Source organism: Ovis aries, chromosome 13 (genome assembly GCF_016772045.2).
Source record: "Ovis aries strain OAR_USU_Benz2616 breed Rambouillet chromosome 13, ARS-UI_Ramb_v3.0, whole genome shotgun sequence".
Taxonomy (NCBI): domain Eukaryota; kingdom Metazoa; phylum Chordata; class Mammalia; order Artiodactyla; family Bovidae; genus Ovis; species Ovis aries.
Genome location: NC_056066.1, coordinates 38,974,322 through 38,991,564, shown reverse-complemented (window position 1 = coordinate 38,991,564; position 17,243 = coordinate 38,974,322). Strand labels below are relative to the sequence as shown.

The following is a 17,243-nucleotide window of genomic DNA, read 5'->3' as shown; positions in this document are numbered from 1 at the left end:
TTAACCAATACTTCACAAACTCTTCCAAAACATAGGAGAGATTGCTAGTGGCTGGGAGGAAGGAGTTGGGGTGACTGCTGTTTTCTTTCTGGGGTGACAGAAATGTTCTGAAATTAGATGGTGGGTCATGGGTGCAACACTGTATATACTGAAGACCACATATGCTTTGAAAGGGTGAATTTTCAGGCATATGAATCATATCTCAATTTTTTTAAGTAAAAAAAAAAGTAATGGTCTTATTAAAGTTAGGGACACTATTAAATTTAGTTGATTAAAGGAGTTAGTTAACCACAGCGTCTAGTCTGTTTGTCCAGAGAAGACCTTTGCTCCTCAAGACACAGAGCAAATACCAGCTTATCTTACAATGACTAACCCTGTGTCGTATGAGAAGACCTGTCTTAGACTGACGGCACAGAATCTGTTTAAAAATAAGTTAGAGGTAACAACTAAAGTAACTTCATGTTGAAACAACAAAATAGCCTCTTAAATGAGAAAAGATGTGCTTTTATTTTCAAGCTAAAAATCTCTGAAGATCTTTTGAATAAAAAAGAAAAAAAAAAAAAAGAAAAAGACCTGATTATTATGAAGTGACTGTGTTACCCAGCTAAGTAAAGTACTTTCTTTTTCTTGTCCCTCAACTCAAAATGCATTTCAGGTGCATTACAGAATTGAAAAAAAAAAAAAAAGAGTAATAAGACTAGATGAAAGAACAGGCATTCATCTATTTCATCTCTGGATGGGAAAGGTCATTTTCAGCATGAACCCCAATCCAAAAAAAATAAAAAAGAATCAAAAAGGAAAAGACTGATAAACTTAATTATATTTAAAGGTAATCAAAGTATCTGTATATTAACCACATCATAATCACAATTAAAAGGCAAAGCAAAAGGGTGGTTTAATGTTTGCTAGGGATTTGACAAGAAATAATATAAATACTTAATTAATTCAAATAAGTCAGTTAAAAAAAAAAACCTACTTAAATTTCCCAATGGTGAAATTAGCAGAAGTTATGAATGGAAAAATAAAAACCCATGAGAAAACAGGATAGAAAAGATATGTGTTTAATGAGAAAATGTTGAAACTTCTTAGGAATAAAAATGCAAATAAAACTGACAATTAAAGGCCATTTCTCCCTTGAGAAATCAACCCAAATTATGAAGGAGACAAAGCTCAAAGGTGTTGATTCCTCAGAGCCTTTATTTCCCCTTGAGGTGTTTTCATTTTCTTTGAACAATTCCCCATGTTTATTGAGTTAAATTCATTCCCAATTATCTCCTTTTCTGCTATTAAGTGTAAAGGCTTTCGACTCAGCCAGAGCTAGATTAAAACCCAGCACTGTGACTTGTGGTGTGAATATGTGTGTGTGTTCTCTGTTCTGTGTCACTTCACCTCTCTGAGGCTCAGTTTCCATATCCATAAAATGGGCACAAATAAGGCTTTAAGGGAAATACCTGTACATGACAGGTGATAAGTGACAGTAATAACAACGGCGAGACAGCCATGACGACCCTGTCTTGAAACCCTCTGCTGCTGCTGCTGCTAAGTTGCTTCAGTCGTGTCTGGCTCTGCGACCCCATAGACGGCAGCCCACCAGGCTCCCCCATCCCTGGGATTCTCCAGGCAAGAACAGTTCCTCTAAAATGAGTATCTATTCCTTCCACAATTATGAGTCTGTTTTTATACTGGTGTTTTTCTTTTTATACTGATATGATTTATATACCTTCAGTTCAGTTCAGTTCACTTCAGTTCAGTCACTCAGTTGTGTCTGACTGTTTATGACACCATGAACCACAGCACGCCAGGCCTCCCTGTCCATCACCAACTCCCAGAGTCCATCCAAACCCATGTCCATTAAGTCGGTGATGCCATCCAACCATCTCCTCCTCTGTCGACCCCTTCTCCTCCTGCCCTCAATCTTTCCCAGCATCAGGGTCTTTTCGAATGAATCAGATCTTCGCATCAGGTGGCCAAAGTATTGGAGTTTCAGCTTCAACAACAATCCTACCAATGAACACCAAGGACTGGTCTCCTATAGGATAGACTGGCTGGATCTCCTTGCAGTCCAAGGGACTCTGAAGAGTCTCCTCTAACACCACAGTTCAAAAGCATCAATTCTTCGGTGCTGAGTCTAGTACTCTTGCCTGGAGAATCCCATGGACGGAGGAGCCTGGTAGGCCGCAGTCCATGGGGTCGCGAAGAGTTGGACATGACTGAGCGATTTCACTTTGACTTTTCACTTTCATGCACTGGAGAAGGAAATGGCAACCCACTCCAGTGTTCTTGCCTAGAGAATCCCAGGGATGGGGGAGCCTGGTGGGCTGCTGTCTATGGGGTCGCGAAGAGTCGGACACGACTGAAGCGACTTAGCAACAGCAGCAGCAGCCGCAGCAGCAGCTTTCTTTATAGTCCAGCTCTCACATCCACACATGACTACTGGAAAAGCCATAGCTTTGACTAGACAGATCTTTGTTGGCAAAGTAATGTCTCTGCTTTTTAATATGCTGTCTAGGTTGGTCATAACTTTTCTTCCAAGGAGCAAGTGTCTTTTAATTCCATGGCTGCAGTCACCATCTGCAGTGATTTTGAAGACTAAAAAAATAAAGTCTGCTACTGTTTCCACTGTTTCCCCATCTATTTGCCATGAAGTGATGGGACCAGATGCCATGATCTTCGTTTTCTGAATGTTGAGCTTTAAGCCAACTTTTTCACTCTATTTAACTTTCATCAAGAGCCTCTTTAGTTCTTCTTCACTTTCTGCCGTAAGGGTGGTGTCATCTGCATATCTGAGGTTATTGATATTTCTCACAGCAATCTTGATTCCAGCTTGTGCTTCCTCCAGTCCAGCGTTTCTCATGATGTATTCTGCATATAAGTTAAATAAGCAGGGTGACAATATACAGCCTTGATGCACTCCTTTTCCTATTTGGAACCAGTCTGTTGTTCCATGTCCAGTTCTAACTGTTGCTTCCTGACCTGCATACAGGTTTCTCAAGAGGCAGGTCAGGTGGTCTGGTATTCCCATCTCTTGAGGAATTTTCCACAGTTTATTGTGATCCACACAGTCAAAGGCTTTGGCATAGTCAATAAAGCAGAAATAGATGTTTTTCTGGAACTCTCTTGGTTTTTCCATGATCCAGCGGATGTTGGCAATTTGATCTCTGGTTCCTCTGTCTTTTCTAAAACCAGCTTGAACATCTGGAAGTTCATGGTTCATGTATTGCTGAAGCCTCGCTTGGAGAATTTTAAGCATTACTTTACTAGCATGTGAGATGAGTGCAACTGTGCGATAGTTTGAGCTTTCTTTAGCATTGCCTTAAAGTTGCACAGAAATCAACAAAAAAATTTTTTTGAGGGACAGGGTTCAGGAAAATTACCTATAAATGAAAAATAGGATCTTACCTATAAATGAAAAATCAACTGCAGTGTCAATTTTAGTAACAGAAGAGAAACTCACTATCTTGTTTGATCATAATAGCTATAAAAATTAAATGAATCATGTAATTCAATAAATATAAGAACCATTTGAAATTAGGTAACCTTAATGGAAAAATGAAGAAACATCTAAATAATGGGGAGAGATATCACAGTCTCCTCGTTGGCAGTCCAGAAATACTCCAGATGACAATATTCCTTAATTTAATAAAGATTTAATGTAATTCCAATTGAAATACCAACACAACCCTTAGGAATGAGGCTGAACTGAATCAGCTGTTTTTCCAAAGAACAAGCTGGGAATTATAAATCTCTTCATAGTATAATTTTTAATTTGCTGATTTGAGTGTTGAGGATAAATCCTGCTAGCTTTGGTGTGATATTATAAAGAAACTGTCAGTTACAAATTCACTCTAATTTTCTTTAACTGAAACTAGAATTTATCTGGAAGAAATGGGGAAGGAGGAGAGGAAATCTATTATGTTCAGCAGTATCATGGTGAGGCATTAACTACATTTATTCTTTTTTTTAATACCTATGGTTGAATTTATTGTGATTTTTAAATTAGGTCTAATTGACATACGATGATAGTTTTAGTGGCTCAGATGGTAAAGAATCTGCCTGCAGTGTGGAAGACCTGAGTTCGATCCCTGGGTTAGGAAGATCCCCTGGAGGAGGGCATGGCAACCCACTCCAGTATTCTGGCCTGGAGAATTCCATGGACAGAGGAGCCTGGCGGGCTATAGTCCATGGGGTCGCAAAGAGTCGGACACGACTGAGCAACTAACACTCAAGGATTCACTATTCACTTATATTGCAAAGTGACCACAATGAGTCTAGTTAACAGCCACCACCATACATAGTAACAGAATTCTTTTCTTGTGATGAGACCTTTTAAGACTTACTCTCTTAGCATCTTTCAAACCTGCAGTACAGTATTAACTATAGTCACTGTGCAGTACAACATCCCAGAGCTTATTTTATAACTGGACGTTCGTACCTTTTGACTCCCTTCATCCACTTCCCACACCCCACACCCCACCTCCAGCCTCTGGGAACCACCCAAAGGTGGCTTCTGAGCTCGGTTTTTGTTTTAATTTCTCTATCTGAGACAGATAGCACTTGTCTTTCTCCCTCTGACTTATTTTACTCAGCACAATACCCTCAAGTTCCATCCATGTGGCTGGGAAGGCGTTCGCATTCATTCTTTAATCCACTTTGCCCAGTAGAGCACAGGATGGAGTGGGAATGCGCAGAATGATGGCATCATGGGATGACATCACAGGAATAGGGAGTGGCCATGTTTCAACCCATGGTCTGTCCTGAACACGCTTGGTGCAGAGCTCAGATCTCCCTCTGGGTGTGCAGGGTGAGGGAGCGTGTCTGTCACCCCGGACAGCCATACAACCCAACCCAGGCCTGCAGGTTCCTGGCACGGTGCTCAGGAAGTGACCAGTGGTTGGCAAAGGTTGCCCTCGGCTTCCATCACTGTGGGGACCACATGGTGGTCCAGGCACCAGGCCAGTCAGGAGGTAGAGGGAGACAGGAAACCACTGTTTCTAGAGTCTTTCCTGTGGTTTCCATGGGGAGATAAGGGTGAGGAGGGTAGGCAGGCTGAGAATTGGCTACCTTGAGTAATTTCAGTGGGCTCTGGGAATAGCGGCTGTCCCTGGTGGTCCATCTACTTCCTGGCCCTGGGGTGGTCAGGGCTGGGAGAACAGTGGTCCAGAGTGGGAGAGGCCCATAGAGGAGGTGGTGGGATTGTGGGCTCTGGATGGGTCAGTCTGCATTTCAAAGATGCTCTCACTGGGTGAGTGGTTTACTGTTTCTGGGAAGTTACTCAATTCAGAGTCAGCAGGACCCCAGATGTTAACACATCAGAATGCAGAAAATGCAGGACACGGCTGATGCACAACCAAGCTTGACCATCCACAGCACTCTGAGCAGCCCAGGCAGCTTATTATCAGGAGGGTCCTGATCAATCCCCAGTCATGCCTCTGCTGCCCACCTGCCTTTCCCCACATCCCCGGGGCCCTAGGCACCAGGTTTCTTACCTCAGTTAAGCAGGACTCCCAGGAAAGCCCAGCCGTGCCCTCAAACATGATACACTACACTGAGATCTTTCCATAAGATCTGGCCCCACCCAAACCAACCACACATCCCCTCCAGCACTGCTCTTCTCCGTGCCTTCTGTCTTCAAGGAAAGTGAAAGTGAAATCGCTCAGTCGTGTCCGACTCTTTGCGACCCCATGGGCTGTAGCCTATCAGGCTCCTCTGTCCATGGGATTTTCCGGGAAGAGTGCTGGAGTGGATTGCCATTTCCTTCTCCAGGGGACCTTCCCAATCCAGGAATCGAACCCGGGTCTCCCACATTGCAGGAGGATGCTTTACCGTCTGAGCCACCAGGGAAGCCAAGGGGCAGGTCCTAAATACCAGAGCTCTCTATAGCAGTGTGGCAGCACAGCAGGTCAAGTGTAAGACCCCAAAGGAGAGCCACAGGGGAGGAGCCAGTTCTGCCTTTTAGCAGGTGTGGGATGTGGGTGGAAGTAATACCTACCTCCAAGGTTGCTGTGTGAATTAAACTGCGTGAAGAGTGCCTGCACCACTGAGTTGTCGTCATCATCAGTTATAACCCCTAGATGCTGCCTTTCCAACTTATAACATTCAAGACCCAACCAGGAGCATCATCTTCTTAGAAATAAGATGTTGCCAGAGACACCGGTCAGAATTCCAGCTCAGCTCTGTGACCTTTGCAAGTTACAACCCTCGGTTTCCTCATCTGTAAAACGAAGATAAAAACAGTTCTGCTCACAGGACAGAGACGTTAGTCCAGGTCCTCTGAGATGAAGATGTGCACACAGGATCCACTGTGCAGACTGTCTTAGAGGGGGAGGGAGTGCCTTAGAGGGAGCTTCCCGCTGTGGGGGAGAGGAGGAGGAAGCAGGAGGTGGGGAGGGTCATCCAGCCTGGATGCAGGTCCCATCTGGTGAAGCAGAGAGGGATGGAAGGGAGGGGAGAGGTATACCCTAGGATGCTGTGCAGTCCGAGGAAGGCTGGAGAGGCCCCAAGGGCTGATGGAAGCAGTGATGACTATCACCAAGGGTTCCTTGTCTCTCAGCAATGGGCCTGACTCAGTATTCCTGCTGGGTCAGTCACTGGCTGGGAGACTTGGTGACAGCTTACAGAGCGCAGTGGTTGGCGCTGCGGTCAATCATGTCCCTTTTAGCTGGAAATCTGCAAGCCACCTTCTTATGGCCGCACAAGTGTAAGGATGAAATGGATCAAAACAAGTTGGAGAGAAGGATAAATATGTGATAAAATAAGTATTGTAGAACATTCATGGTAGAATCTGGGCTTCTCAGATGGTGTAGTGCTAAAGAACCTTCTGCCAGTGAAGAAGACGCAATAGACACAGGTTCAGTCCCTGGGTTGGGAAGATCGCCTGGAGGAGGAGATAGCAAACTGCTCTAGTATTCTTGTGGGTTGGAAAATCCCACGGACAGAGGATCCTGGTGGGCTACAACTGAGCAACCAAGATAGAATGATAGAATCTAGGCAGTGTGTATATGGGGGTTCACTGAAAAATTCTTTCAACTTTGTTTGATTTTAAATTATGAAATAGTGGAAAAATAAGCATGCATAACCTTCCTAGGAAGGGCAGACTGGGAACCTTTTATGAATTTATTTCAAAGATAAGGTCAAGCCCATCTGGTACTGAAGATCATATCAGTATAATTTCTCTGATGTTTTGAATTCGTTATTTATTCAGCAAACATTTATTGAACATGTACTGTGCGCTTGTATATACAGAAGATGTTCCAGGGAGGATAAAGAAATATAAGAGCTTTATCCTGCAGATGTTACAGTAGATAAAGCAAATACATAAAGAAAGTTAAATGACAACATTTTAGGTCATATCATCCAGGGCATACATTTTAAAATGTGTTTATTGGTTTTACTGTACAAACACCATGCCTGAAAGTTGATAATTAATAATAATAGTAGCAGTCACTTAACACACAGCTCCCCACATGCCTGAACTTGTTCCAAAGGCTCCAATTTCTGAATGTCTGTCTCAAGACTCATGCTGAAAATTTAATGCCCAAGGTGGTAGAGTTAGGAGGTGGAGTCTTTGGGAGGTGATCAGGTCGTAAAAGCAGAGACCCCATGAGTGGAATTAGTACCCTTCGCAAAGAGGCCTCATGGGGCCCTCTAGTCCCTCCCACCACATGAGGACAGGACAGAAATCTGCAACCAGGAAGACCCTCATCCGTCCATGCTGCCCTGATCCGAGACTGCCAGCCTCTACAGTTGTGAGCAGTAAATTCCTGTTGTTTGTTGCCCACCCAGTCCCTGGCGTTTAGATGCGGCAGCTTAAAGAGACTGACATCTCACTACACTCCATCCTTTAAAAAATAAGTCCCCTCCTGAAGTGGACACCTGTCCTCCACGGATGCCCCAGAACTCTAACCATACTCCTTGCATCAATAACATCTTACAGAATAAAGGCAGTTTTTCCAACAGAGAATGAAAAAAATTAAACATTCAAACCCTTATTTCCTGGCTTCCGTGCTGCTGGGCCACAGTCGTGTGACTTGGGTTCTGCCAAGCAGACGGGCTCCTGCGAGGCGTTGCTGGGAATGGAGGGATGCGGAGAAAGAGGCAGGATCCAGAAGGGGGCAGAGCAGGTGTGGCTTGAGTGTCAGTCGGGGAAGGGTCCCCTGACTCACCAGCTTCCTGACCCTTGGCGGGCTGATTCTGATGTGTCCTTCAGGGAGTCACCTGGGAAGCCCAACCCACTTCCGAATCCATCCTAGGTTTCCGAGAACTCTGCTCCTCAACACGGCTTCCTGCATCAACCAGCTGGGGTGATTCAGTGTATGCATCTAAAAACCTGACTGCCACATTTCCTGATGCCCACAATGTGGAAAGAGAACTCTGACCTCTTTTGGACCCAGTCTACTTTGTTCCACCTTGTCTAGCATGCCTTTTGTTCTGCAGTCCTATCCAACCAATCCCCATCAGACCTGTTTACCTACTCTTCCTTCTTCCTAGCGTGTCGGGCATGATGTTGTCTGCCTATGTGCTCTTCCTAACCCTCCCTCCAGTGCTGCTTCTCAACCTCTGATGGGTAATTTCAACAACCCTTGGCATTCATGGACCTCCCATTTGCAGGTGTAACTATTCTGCATTGGAAGAACTAATGCTGAAGCTGAAGCTCCAATACTTTGGCCATCTGATGCGAACAGCTGACTCATTGGAAAAGATCCTGATGCTGGGAAAGACTGAAGGCAGCAGGAGAAGGGACAGCAGAGAATGAGATGGTTGGATGGCCTCACTAACTGAACAGACATTAAGTCTGAGCAAACTCCAGGAGATAATGAAGGACAGGGAAGCCTGGTCTGCTACAGTCTATGGGATCACAAAGAGTCTGACATGACTAAGGGACTGAACAACAAACCCAGGTAATCTGAAATTTTGCAGAGGCACAAATCTAAATCACTAATCACCAAGGTTGACCAATTGCCTTGGTTTTTCTCTTCCTTCCACTCTAATACCCGTCAGTGCTCACACTGGCCAAACCCAGCACAGACCCAGTTAGCAAAGGGAGCCTGAGGTAATGCAGCTGGTTGGGCCAGTCTAGTTGCCAACACTGTAGAATTAGCGAAACGCAAAACTGGGTCTGGGGCCATGGAGGATATAACAACTCAGCAAAAGCTCACGGAAGGCAGGGGGACCACAGGAATCAGGCTCTGGTTAGATTTCGACAAAGAGAGATGCTGTGCACCATGGTCTGTGCATAAGGAGTAGGTTTTTGTTTGGTTGGTTTGGAGAGTGAGTAAGCTGGCGCCGTAAGTCAATAACAAATAACTCTATATGCGTGTCTACCCCAGTTCTCATGTGGGGAAAAAAATGGGGATGAACAGAGAAAAGTGATACAGTAACAGCAGGACACCACAGCCACTGCCAAACACGGGAAATGAGTGAGTAGTGCTGCTACAGAAATCAGGAAGAAACATCGAAGACATAGATGGTGGGTATTCAACCGTGCCCACACATTCTCATAGTGTCACTATGATCGAAACTGTGCATGACACACCCTTGGGCTAACTCCCTGCAGATCCAGGCCTCAGAAGGTTGAGAAAGCAGTGGGAGAGGCTGCTAGTCTTGACTTATTTCCAATTAACGAGGAGGAAGTTATGCGAGAAGTGGAAGTGATGGGTATTGAGGGAAGACGTTCACATCATCTTTGTGCTCACGGCAGCCGGGAATGGGAAACCTAGTCCAGCTGAGAATCTGTAGTTCATGAGCAGAGATCTCAAATTGCTAAAAGGTGAGTTGACATCTGTGTGGAAAATTCTAAAAGAGATGGGAATACTAGACCACCTGACCTGCCTCTTGAGAAATCTGTATGCAGGTCAGGAAGCAACAGTTAGAACTGGACATGGAATAACAGACTGGTTCCAAATAGGAAAAGGAGTATGTCAAGGCTGTATATTGTCACCCTGCTTATTTAACTTATATGCAGAGTACATCATGAGAAACGCTGGACTGGAAGAAACACAAGCTGAAATCAAGATTGCTGGGAGAAATATCAATAACCTCAGATATGCAGATGACACCACCCTTATGGCAGAAAGTGAAGAGGAACTAAAAGCCTCTTGATGAAAGTGAAAGTGGAGAGTGAAAAAGTTGGCTTAAAGCTCAACATTCAGAAAAGGAAGATCATGGCATCCGGTCCCATCACTTCATGGGAAATAGATCGGGAAACAGTGGAAACAGTGTCAGACTTTATTTTTGGGGGCTCCAAAATCACTGCAGATGGTGACTGCAGCCATGAAATTAAAAGACGCTTACTCCTTGGAAGAAAAGTTATGAGCAACCTAGATAGCATATTCAAAAGCAGAGACATTACTTTGCCGACTAAGGTCCGTCTAGTCAAGGCTATGGTTTTTCCAGTAGTCATGTATGGATGTGAGAGTTGGACTGTGAAGAAGGCCGAGCACCGAAGAATTGATGCATTTGAACTGTGGTTGTTGGAGAAGACTCTTGAGAGTCCGTTGGACTGCAAGGAGATCCAACCAGTCCATTCTGAAGGGGATCAGTCCTGGGATTTCTTTGGAAGGAATGATGCCAAAGCTGAAACTCCAGTACTTTGGCCACCTTATGCGAAAAGTTGACTCATTGGAAAAGACTCTGATGCTGGGAAGGATTGGGGGCAGGAGGAGAAGGGGACGACAGAGGATGAGATGGCTGGATGGCATCACTGACTTGATGGATGTGAGTCTGAGTGAACCCCGGGAGTTGGTGATGGACAGGGAGGCCTGGCGTGCTGCGATTCATGGGGTCGCAAAGAGTCGGACATGACTGAGCAACTGAACTGAACTGAACTGAACTGAGCTGACATCTTAAAAAAAGAAGTCCTCTTCCTCAATTAAGGTGAGCCATTCTTGAAAATGGGGTCTGACACCACAAACACAACTAAATAATTAGCAGAGACGTAGAAGAATCACAGCAAGCTGATGTGATGGCATAGACAACTCTGAGGTGAACTCAGAGCTAGAAGGGACAAGCTATGAGGAAAGGTTCTAAGTGAGGCAGAGACAGATGTAAGTGAGTAACGTCTATAAACCTAAACTCCAACAAAGGGTGTCTTGCAAACAGAGCTAAAGAAAATCATCAAATAATTTTTTAAAGGTTCTTTTTTGAAACAAGAGAAGGTTGACCAGCAGCAGAACAAAAGACAAACACACCTACTCAACTCCTGTCCCCTGGAGTGTTTAATACCCATGATGTGTGCTTAGCTGCTCAGTCGTGTCTGACTCTTTGTGACTCCATAGACTGTAGCCCTCCAGGCACCTCTGTTCATGGGGATTCTCCAGGCAAGAATACTGGGGTGGGTTGCCACGCCCTCCTCCAGGGGATCTTCCAAACCGAGGGTTTGAACCCAGGTCTCCTGAACTGCAAGAGGATTCTTTAGCAGCTGAGCTACCAGAGAAACCCTAATACCCATGATACGAACAAATAAAGAAGTAAGAGTTTGGGACTCAGAGGAGGAGACCAGCATTAACAAGGAGCACAGGATCCTCAAGGTCACAGCGCAGCTGTAAGAGGGTGTCTGTGTGTTCCACTGGCACTTCCATTTCCCAGCCTGGAGGGAGCAGGTGCCAGGCTGTGATTAAAACTAAAATGCACATGAGATTATTTGTGGTCACCGTCCAGCATTCACAGAGAACTGAAGAGGTGCTGGGGCAAGGCTGGTAGATAATGTGGGCCCTGGTTTCAAGACCAGAGAAGGAAGCTGACTCTTTCCTCTAAGATGTGAGCTTGGGGACCATCTTGTGCATGGCTCTAACTGGGATTACTGGCAAAATGGTCTATCTTTGGGCAAAAGTGCTCATACCCAGGGTCAGCTTGATTTCCAAAGACAAGGTCTGTCACTCGGCGACATTCACTATGTTTTTGGTAGGGCTATTAGACTAGGAAATTAGTAAAATAAATAAATAAAATAAAATAAAAAATGAACCTGTTAGCCATGGAATTGCAAAAAAGGAGCTGACAAATAATGACACCTTTTCAGTAAGATGGAACATTGTGCTTAAGAGGATGACAAAACAGTAGTTACATGTCCACACGCCCAGAGCCCCGGTTGATAAATCACTATCACACAGAAGCAGGCCCCACATTTCTTTCCATGACCATTCTGTTTAGGATATTTACTAAAAAGTTAAACTAGAAAAAGGATTGCATCAAGGTTAAGTTTAAAGTAGAGAGAAGTGGTAAATCTTCTAAGCCAGTGTTTTCTAAATCTCAGTCTTGAGAGAAATGCCTTCGTAATTCTTATCACTGTGTACACACGGGTTTAAGGATTTTCTTTGATTCATTTTAAACTTAATTTTTTTTTAAAAAAAAGAAGCTATGTATTTTATGTGTTAATTATATTTTATACTATAAATTAGGTTCATAAGAATTAAACAATGAAGTGAAAGTATAAAAATGTTCATCTGAGAACCACTGAAAAATCTTCTGGGCTGTCTCTAGTGGTATCTGTAATATGCTTTGGGAAAAATGGAACCAGATGACGTCACTGAGATACAAAACACAACTCAACTGGCTGCGACCACAGGCTCACAAAATGATGTTTGGGAAAAATCAATGTGAACTCCTGCGAGCATGGGGACAGAATGCATTACTGCGGAGCATGCTAGAGAAGACAACCGAGGGCACACGTGAAAGGGACTTCGGTTGAACTGACTCTGTGCAAGATGACGCAAGTGCCTGAGTCCCCAGTGCACATGGGCGCATGTAAGCCATTTCTAGGGCTTTCCAGGTGGTGCTGCTGGTAAAGAACACGCCTGCCAATGCAGGAGACCTAAGAGACACGGGTTTGATTCCTGGGTTGGGAAGACCCCTTGGAGGAGGGCATGGCAACCCACTCCAGTATTCTTGCCTGGAGAATCCCATGGACAGAGGAGCCGGACGGACTACTGTCCATGGGGTCACACAGAGTCAGACGTGACTTAGCATGCACACATGCAGAAGCCGTTTCTTTGTTGCAGCAAGTCCTGTTCCATGAGTCCCTGGCTCTCACAGAGAACACGGGGCTCAGTTCAGTGGGCACCATGCGGGGATTCTGCCACATCAGACGAGGTGAGGAGAGAAACCAGGACGTGAGAGAACAGAAGCCTGACCACACAAGGATGAGCTGACTGCCTGAGAAGGGTTTCCCAGGGAAGACTGGGAAGCGGGGAAGGATGGGGCAGGTGGGTTATCTTCTTACAAATAGGTTTGACCTACTGGGCTCAGCCTAGGAAAGACCATCGGATGATCCAAGCTGTCCTGGAAGGCCCAGAGCCAACTGCCAGAAGGTCAAGCACAGGCTGCTCAAGCATTTGGAGATGAAAGCAGCTTAGTCCTGAACCAGATTCCCCAGAAATAGAGCTCGGGATGGGGATTCAGGTGCACACGGCTTGCTGGGAGTGTCTTGGGGGCAAGGAAGGCAGAGGGGGAAGGATAAAAAGCCCAGCAAGCCTGTGCCCGCGGTTAAGTCTGGCCTTGGCCTGACCCCACAGGCAGCTCCATAACATGAGTGGAACCATATTTATCCCACTTGAGGCAGGACCCGTCTTCTATACCCACATCTGCCAGTTGATGACTGGCCTTTCCTGCAGGGTCTGTCCTCCTAAGTGTCACCAAGAACAGGTCTCCGGAGAAGGGGGCCACTGAGAGGCCACCAGAACCCGAGGCCCACCCCAGCCTGTGGGGAGACCTTGGTGGTTTAGGAGGATGGTCACTACATGGTTGTTTGCATTTGGAAATGATTGATGGGACCTGGGTTTTTGTAACTGACGTCTAAGTTCATTTTTTAAAAACCGTAAAAGGCCGTTTTTTCTTCTTCTTGGCTCCTACTGTGTCCCCGACAGCCAGAACTTGCAAAAATCTCTCTTCCTGAGATCCTAAGAGGCTCCTGTAATTGTTACTAAGTCCAGCAAGGACAGACCCAGGTTTTAGGGAGCCTGAGGCTTATTCTCTTTGGGAAGCCTCTGCTATGGGAAAGAATACAAAATTACCAATGCAGGGAATTGCTGGTGGTCCAGTTGTTAGGACTCAGCGTTTTCACTGCCATCGACTGGAGTTCAATCTCTGGTCGGGGAACTAAGATCCTGCAATTCTGAAAATTGGCCCCATAGGGTGGCCCCCCCAAAAAAAGCTACCCTTTGCCCCCAGACATTCACATGATTACTGTTAAAATCGAGATCTGTGACCAGCACAATGGTGACAGAAGACAAAAGGTGTGAAGTCTTCTGAGAAAGACCAGGATGGCTCTACAAAGACGGCAACCTCAGAGTTGAGTCTCAAAGGATGAGTAGACAGTGGAAGGGGTTCCTATCAGAGAGAAGAGCATGAGAAATGCCCTTCAAAAGCAAGGGGTGAGCAAGTGATTTGGGGAGACCATAAATCCAATTTTTTAAAAATTGGAATATAGTTGCTTTACAATGTGTTAGTTTCTGCTATACAGCAAAGTGAATCAGTTATACATATACATATATATGCTCTTTAGAGTCTTCTCTTTTTTTTTTTTTGGCCACGCTATGCAGCATGTGGGATCTTAGTTCTCAAAGTGGGGACTGAACCCAAGCCTCCTCCAGGGAATGCAGAGTTTCAACCACTGGCCCACCAGGGAAGCCCCTATAAATTCAATCTTGCTCACTATTGCTAGAGCACCAAGGGTTCTGTGGAAGGGGAACTGGCCTTGCATAGAACAGACCATCTTGTAGGCCATGCCAGCTAATGAGGATTTGACCATCCGGGTGATGATGAGACACCACTGAATACCTCTGAGCAGTAGGTGACATTTCCAGGGGGCCACCCAGGGTGGGAGGTGGGAGACTGATCCCTGAATACAAAGGGTGGGGCATATGGGTGAGATTCTATTTAAAGAGTCAAGACTTGATACCTGTGGGAGGTGGGTAGAGGAAAGGGAGTCCCAGGTAAGTTTCAGGTTTAATGTGTAAAAAACTTGGATAGAAGGTGGTACAATTCACCAATATACAGCATCCAGAAAAACAGCAGGTATAGTGGGAGAAATGAAACAGATGAATTTTAGTGCAGGTAAATTTGAAGAGGCTGTGGGTGAAGGTGACCAAGAGAGTCGGATATGACTCTGGAGCTTGGGCGCATGGTCAAGGCTGGAGAGACAGTGTTGGCACAGGCAGGATGACCAACAGACGGCAAGGGTGAAATCTGAAGTTAGGCCTGAGGATTCCTCTCAAGCATCTGCAGCCACGTTCTGGGACCAGCTCACAGCAGGTCCAATTAGTTCTCTAAATTAAGTCCTGCAAAACTAAAGCACGAAATAAAGAAAAGGCTAAAGAGAACAAACATTATGGAAATCACATTGACACCAACTGCTCTTCTTTCCTGTCCGAAGCACGAGTGACAAGATAATTACAGCTGAATATTCATGCCTACACTGTTTGTGGAAGTGTAAGTTCACTACGGAGAATAGCATGCTGCTGCTGCTGCTGCTAAGTCGCTTCAGTCGTGTCCGACTCTGTGTGACCCCATAGACGGCAGCCCACCAGGCTCTCCCATCCCTGGGATTCTCCAGGCAAGAACACTGGAGTGGGTTGCCATTTCCTTCTCCAATGCATGAAAGTGAAAAGTGAAAGGGAAGTCGCTCAGTCGTGTCCGACTCCTAGCGACCCCATGGACTGCAGCCCACCAGGCTCCTCCGTCCATGGGATTTTCCAGGCAAAAGTACTGGAGTGGGTTGCCACTGCCTTCTCCGATGGAGAACAGTATAGGGGTTCCTTAAAATACTAAAAATAGAGCTACTATATGATCCAGCAAGTCCATTACTGGGCACATATCTGGAGAAAACTCTAACTTGAAAAGATACTGGTACCTCTATGTTCATAGCAGCAATATTCATAGCAGTCAAGACATGGAAGGAATCTAAGTGTTCGCTGACAGGGCAGTGGATAAAGAAGACATGGTACATATATGCAATGGAATATTACTCAGCCATGAAAAAGAATGAAACAACACCATTGCTACAACATGGATGGACCTAAAGATTATCACACTAAGGGAAGAAAGTCAGACAGAGAAAGATCGAAGAGTCATGCCTAAACCACTTTCTGCCCAGAGCTCAGGCTGGCTAGTGATTTATGATGTTAATAACAAGTAGGGCTTCTAGACTTGTCACAAGTCACACCTGAGGGAGCTGCTGGCCAAGGGGAGCTGAGAGCATGCTGAACATGTGGATGGCAGGTACTGGGCACCTCCTCTCTCCCTGACACTGCAGACACTGATACCAGCTGTGGTGCTATTTCCCAGTGGGGTCCCCAGGACCCTCTTCCACACAGCATCCTGCCCACCAGGTAGAGTGGCCCTACTCTGATTCCACCAGTGAAGAAGGTGAGACCTAGAGGCTGCTACCTATCCACCAGCGTCAGAGCCGGCGTAGCACACGGCTCTCCTGAATGCCTCACCCACACGCTAACACTTAATTTCTAACCGAATTTCTAACCGAACAGGAGGGTTACCGTGTTCTGGATTCCCCAGGCTCCAGATCATCAACAGGACAGACAAAAGCCAAATCTCCAGACGAGAGCTCCGACATCCCAGGGAAACACAGCTGGTGATCCTTCTCACTGAGAAGGTTAAGGACTTGTATTTCCTGTACGTTCATCTAATATTTGCTCAGGCTTTCTGTTTGTGTGACCCAGTTCTGACCACAGGGCCACCACACCCAGCCCTCACCTGGGAGCACTGTTTGGGGTTGGACTTTCTGCCTCCTGGCACATATGCTAACAGACTGAAAGAAATAATCAGGTGCAAACACAGCTCCCCAAAGCCACCTGGGGCTCAGACCAGAACATGATCTTCTGATACCTTGTTCAGTTTATCAAACTGCTTAACCATGGGACCCTGCTCTTCAGTTGCTCTAGTCTCTTAAACTTGAAGAGGCTTCACTCAGAACAGAAAAGTTAAAGAGTTCTCCCAATTGTAGAGATCACAACCAAAACACCCTTAGGTCAGGCTGTATTAAGTGCCTTAGGTCAAGGCTGTCAATCAATGTTGCTAAATGTAAGTTGAAACCTAGCAACAATTACTGATATAATTAAGGCATGACCTTGGGAATGTCTTTATAAGTCTGGCCTATGAAGAAAAATCCTTGGCCTTGAAATTTTCTGAAATTAGACTCAAGTGAATTTGATAAAAACATGTTGGACATAAATAAATCCATTCCAAGGTTTTCAAAATTGCATCCATATATTAAGATTCAGCCTATTCACAAACAC

General features: G+C 45.3%; 1 protein-coding gene across 21 annotated transcripts in view; it reads right to left on the bottom strand.

The window, feature by feature from the left end:
* RIN2 (Ras and Rab interactor 2) overlaps positions 1–17,243 on the bottom strand; it is a 205,114-nt gene that overhangs the window by 143,315 nt on the left and 44,556 nt on the right. For 2 of the 21 annotated variants that reach the window (XM_042229612.1, XM_060397499.1), the window contains exon 4: positions 5,990–6,211. The exons of 17 other annotated variants lie outside the window; for them this stretch is intronic. Coding sequence is in view for 2 of the 4 variants with exons in the window: in XM_060397493.1 (XP_060253476.1) it covers positions 16,485–16,561 (77 nt within the window). In the remaining 2 variants the exon portion in view is untranslated. Of the gene's footprint in view, positions 1–5,989; positions 6,212–16,484; positions 16,595–17,243 lie in introns of those variants that run through there. 2 more of the 21 variants (XM_060397493.1, XM_042229624.1) reach the window with 1 other exon arrangement.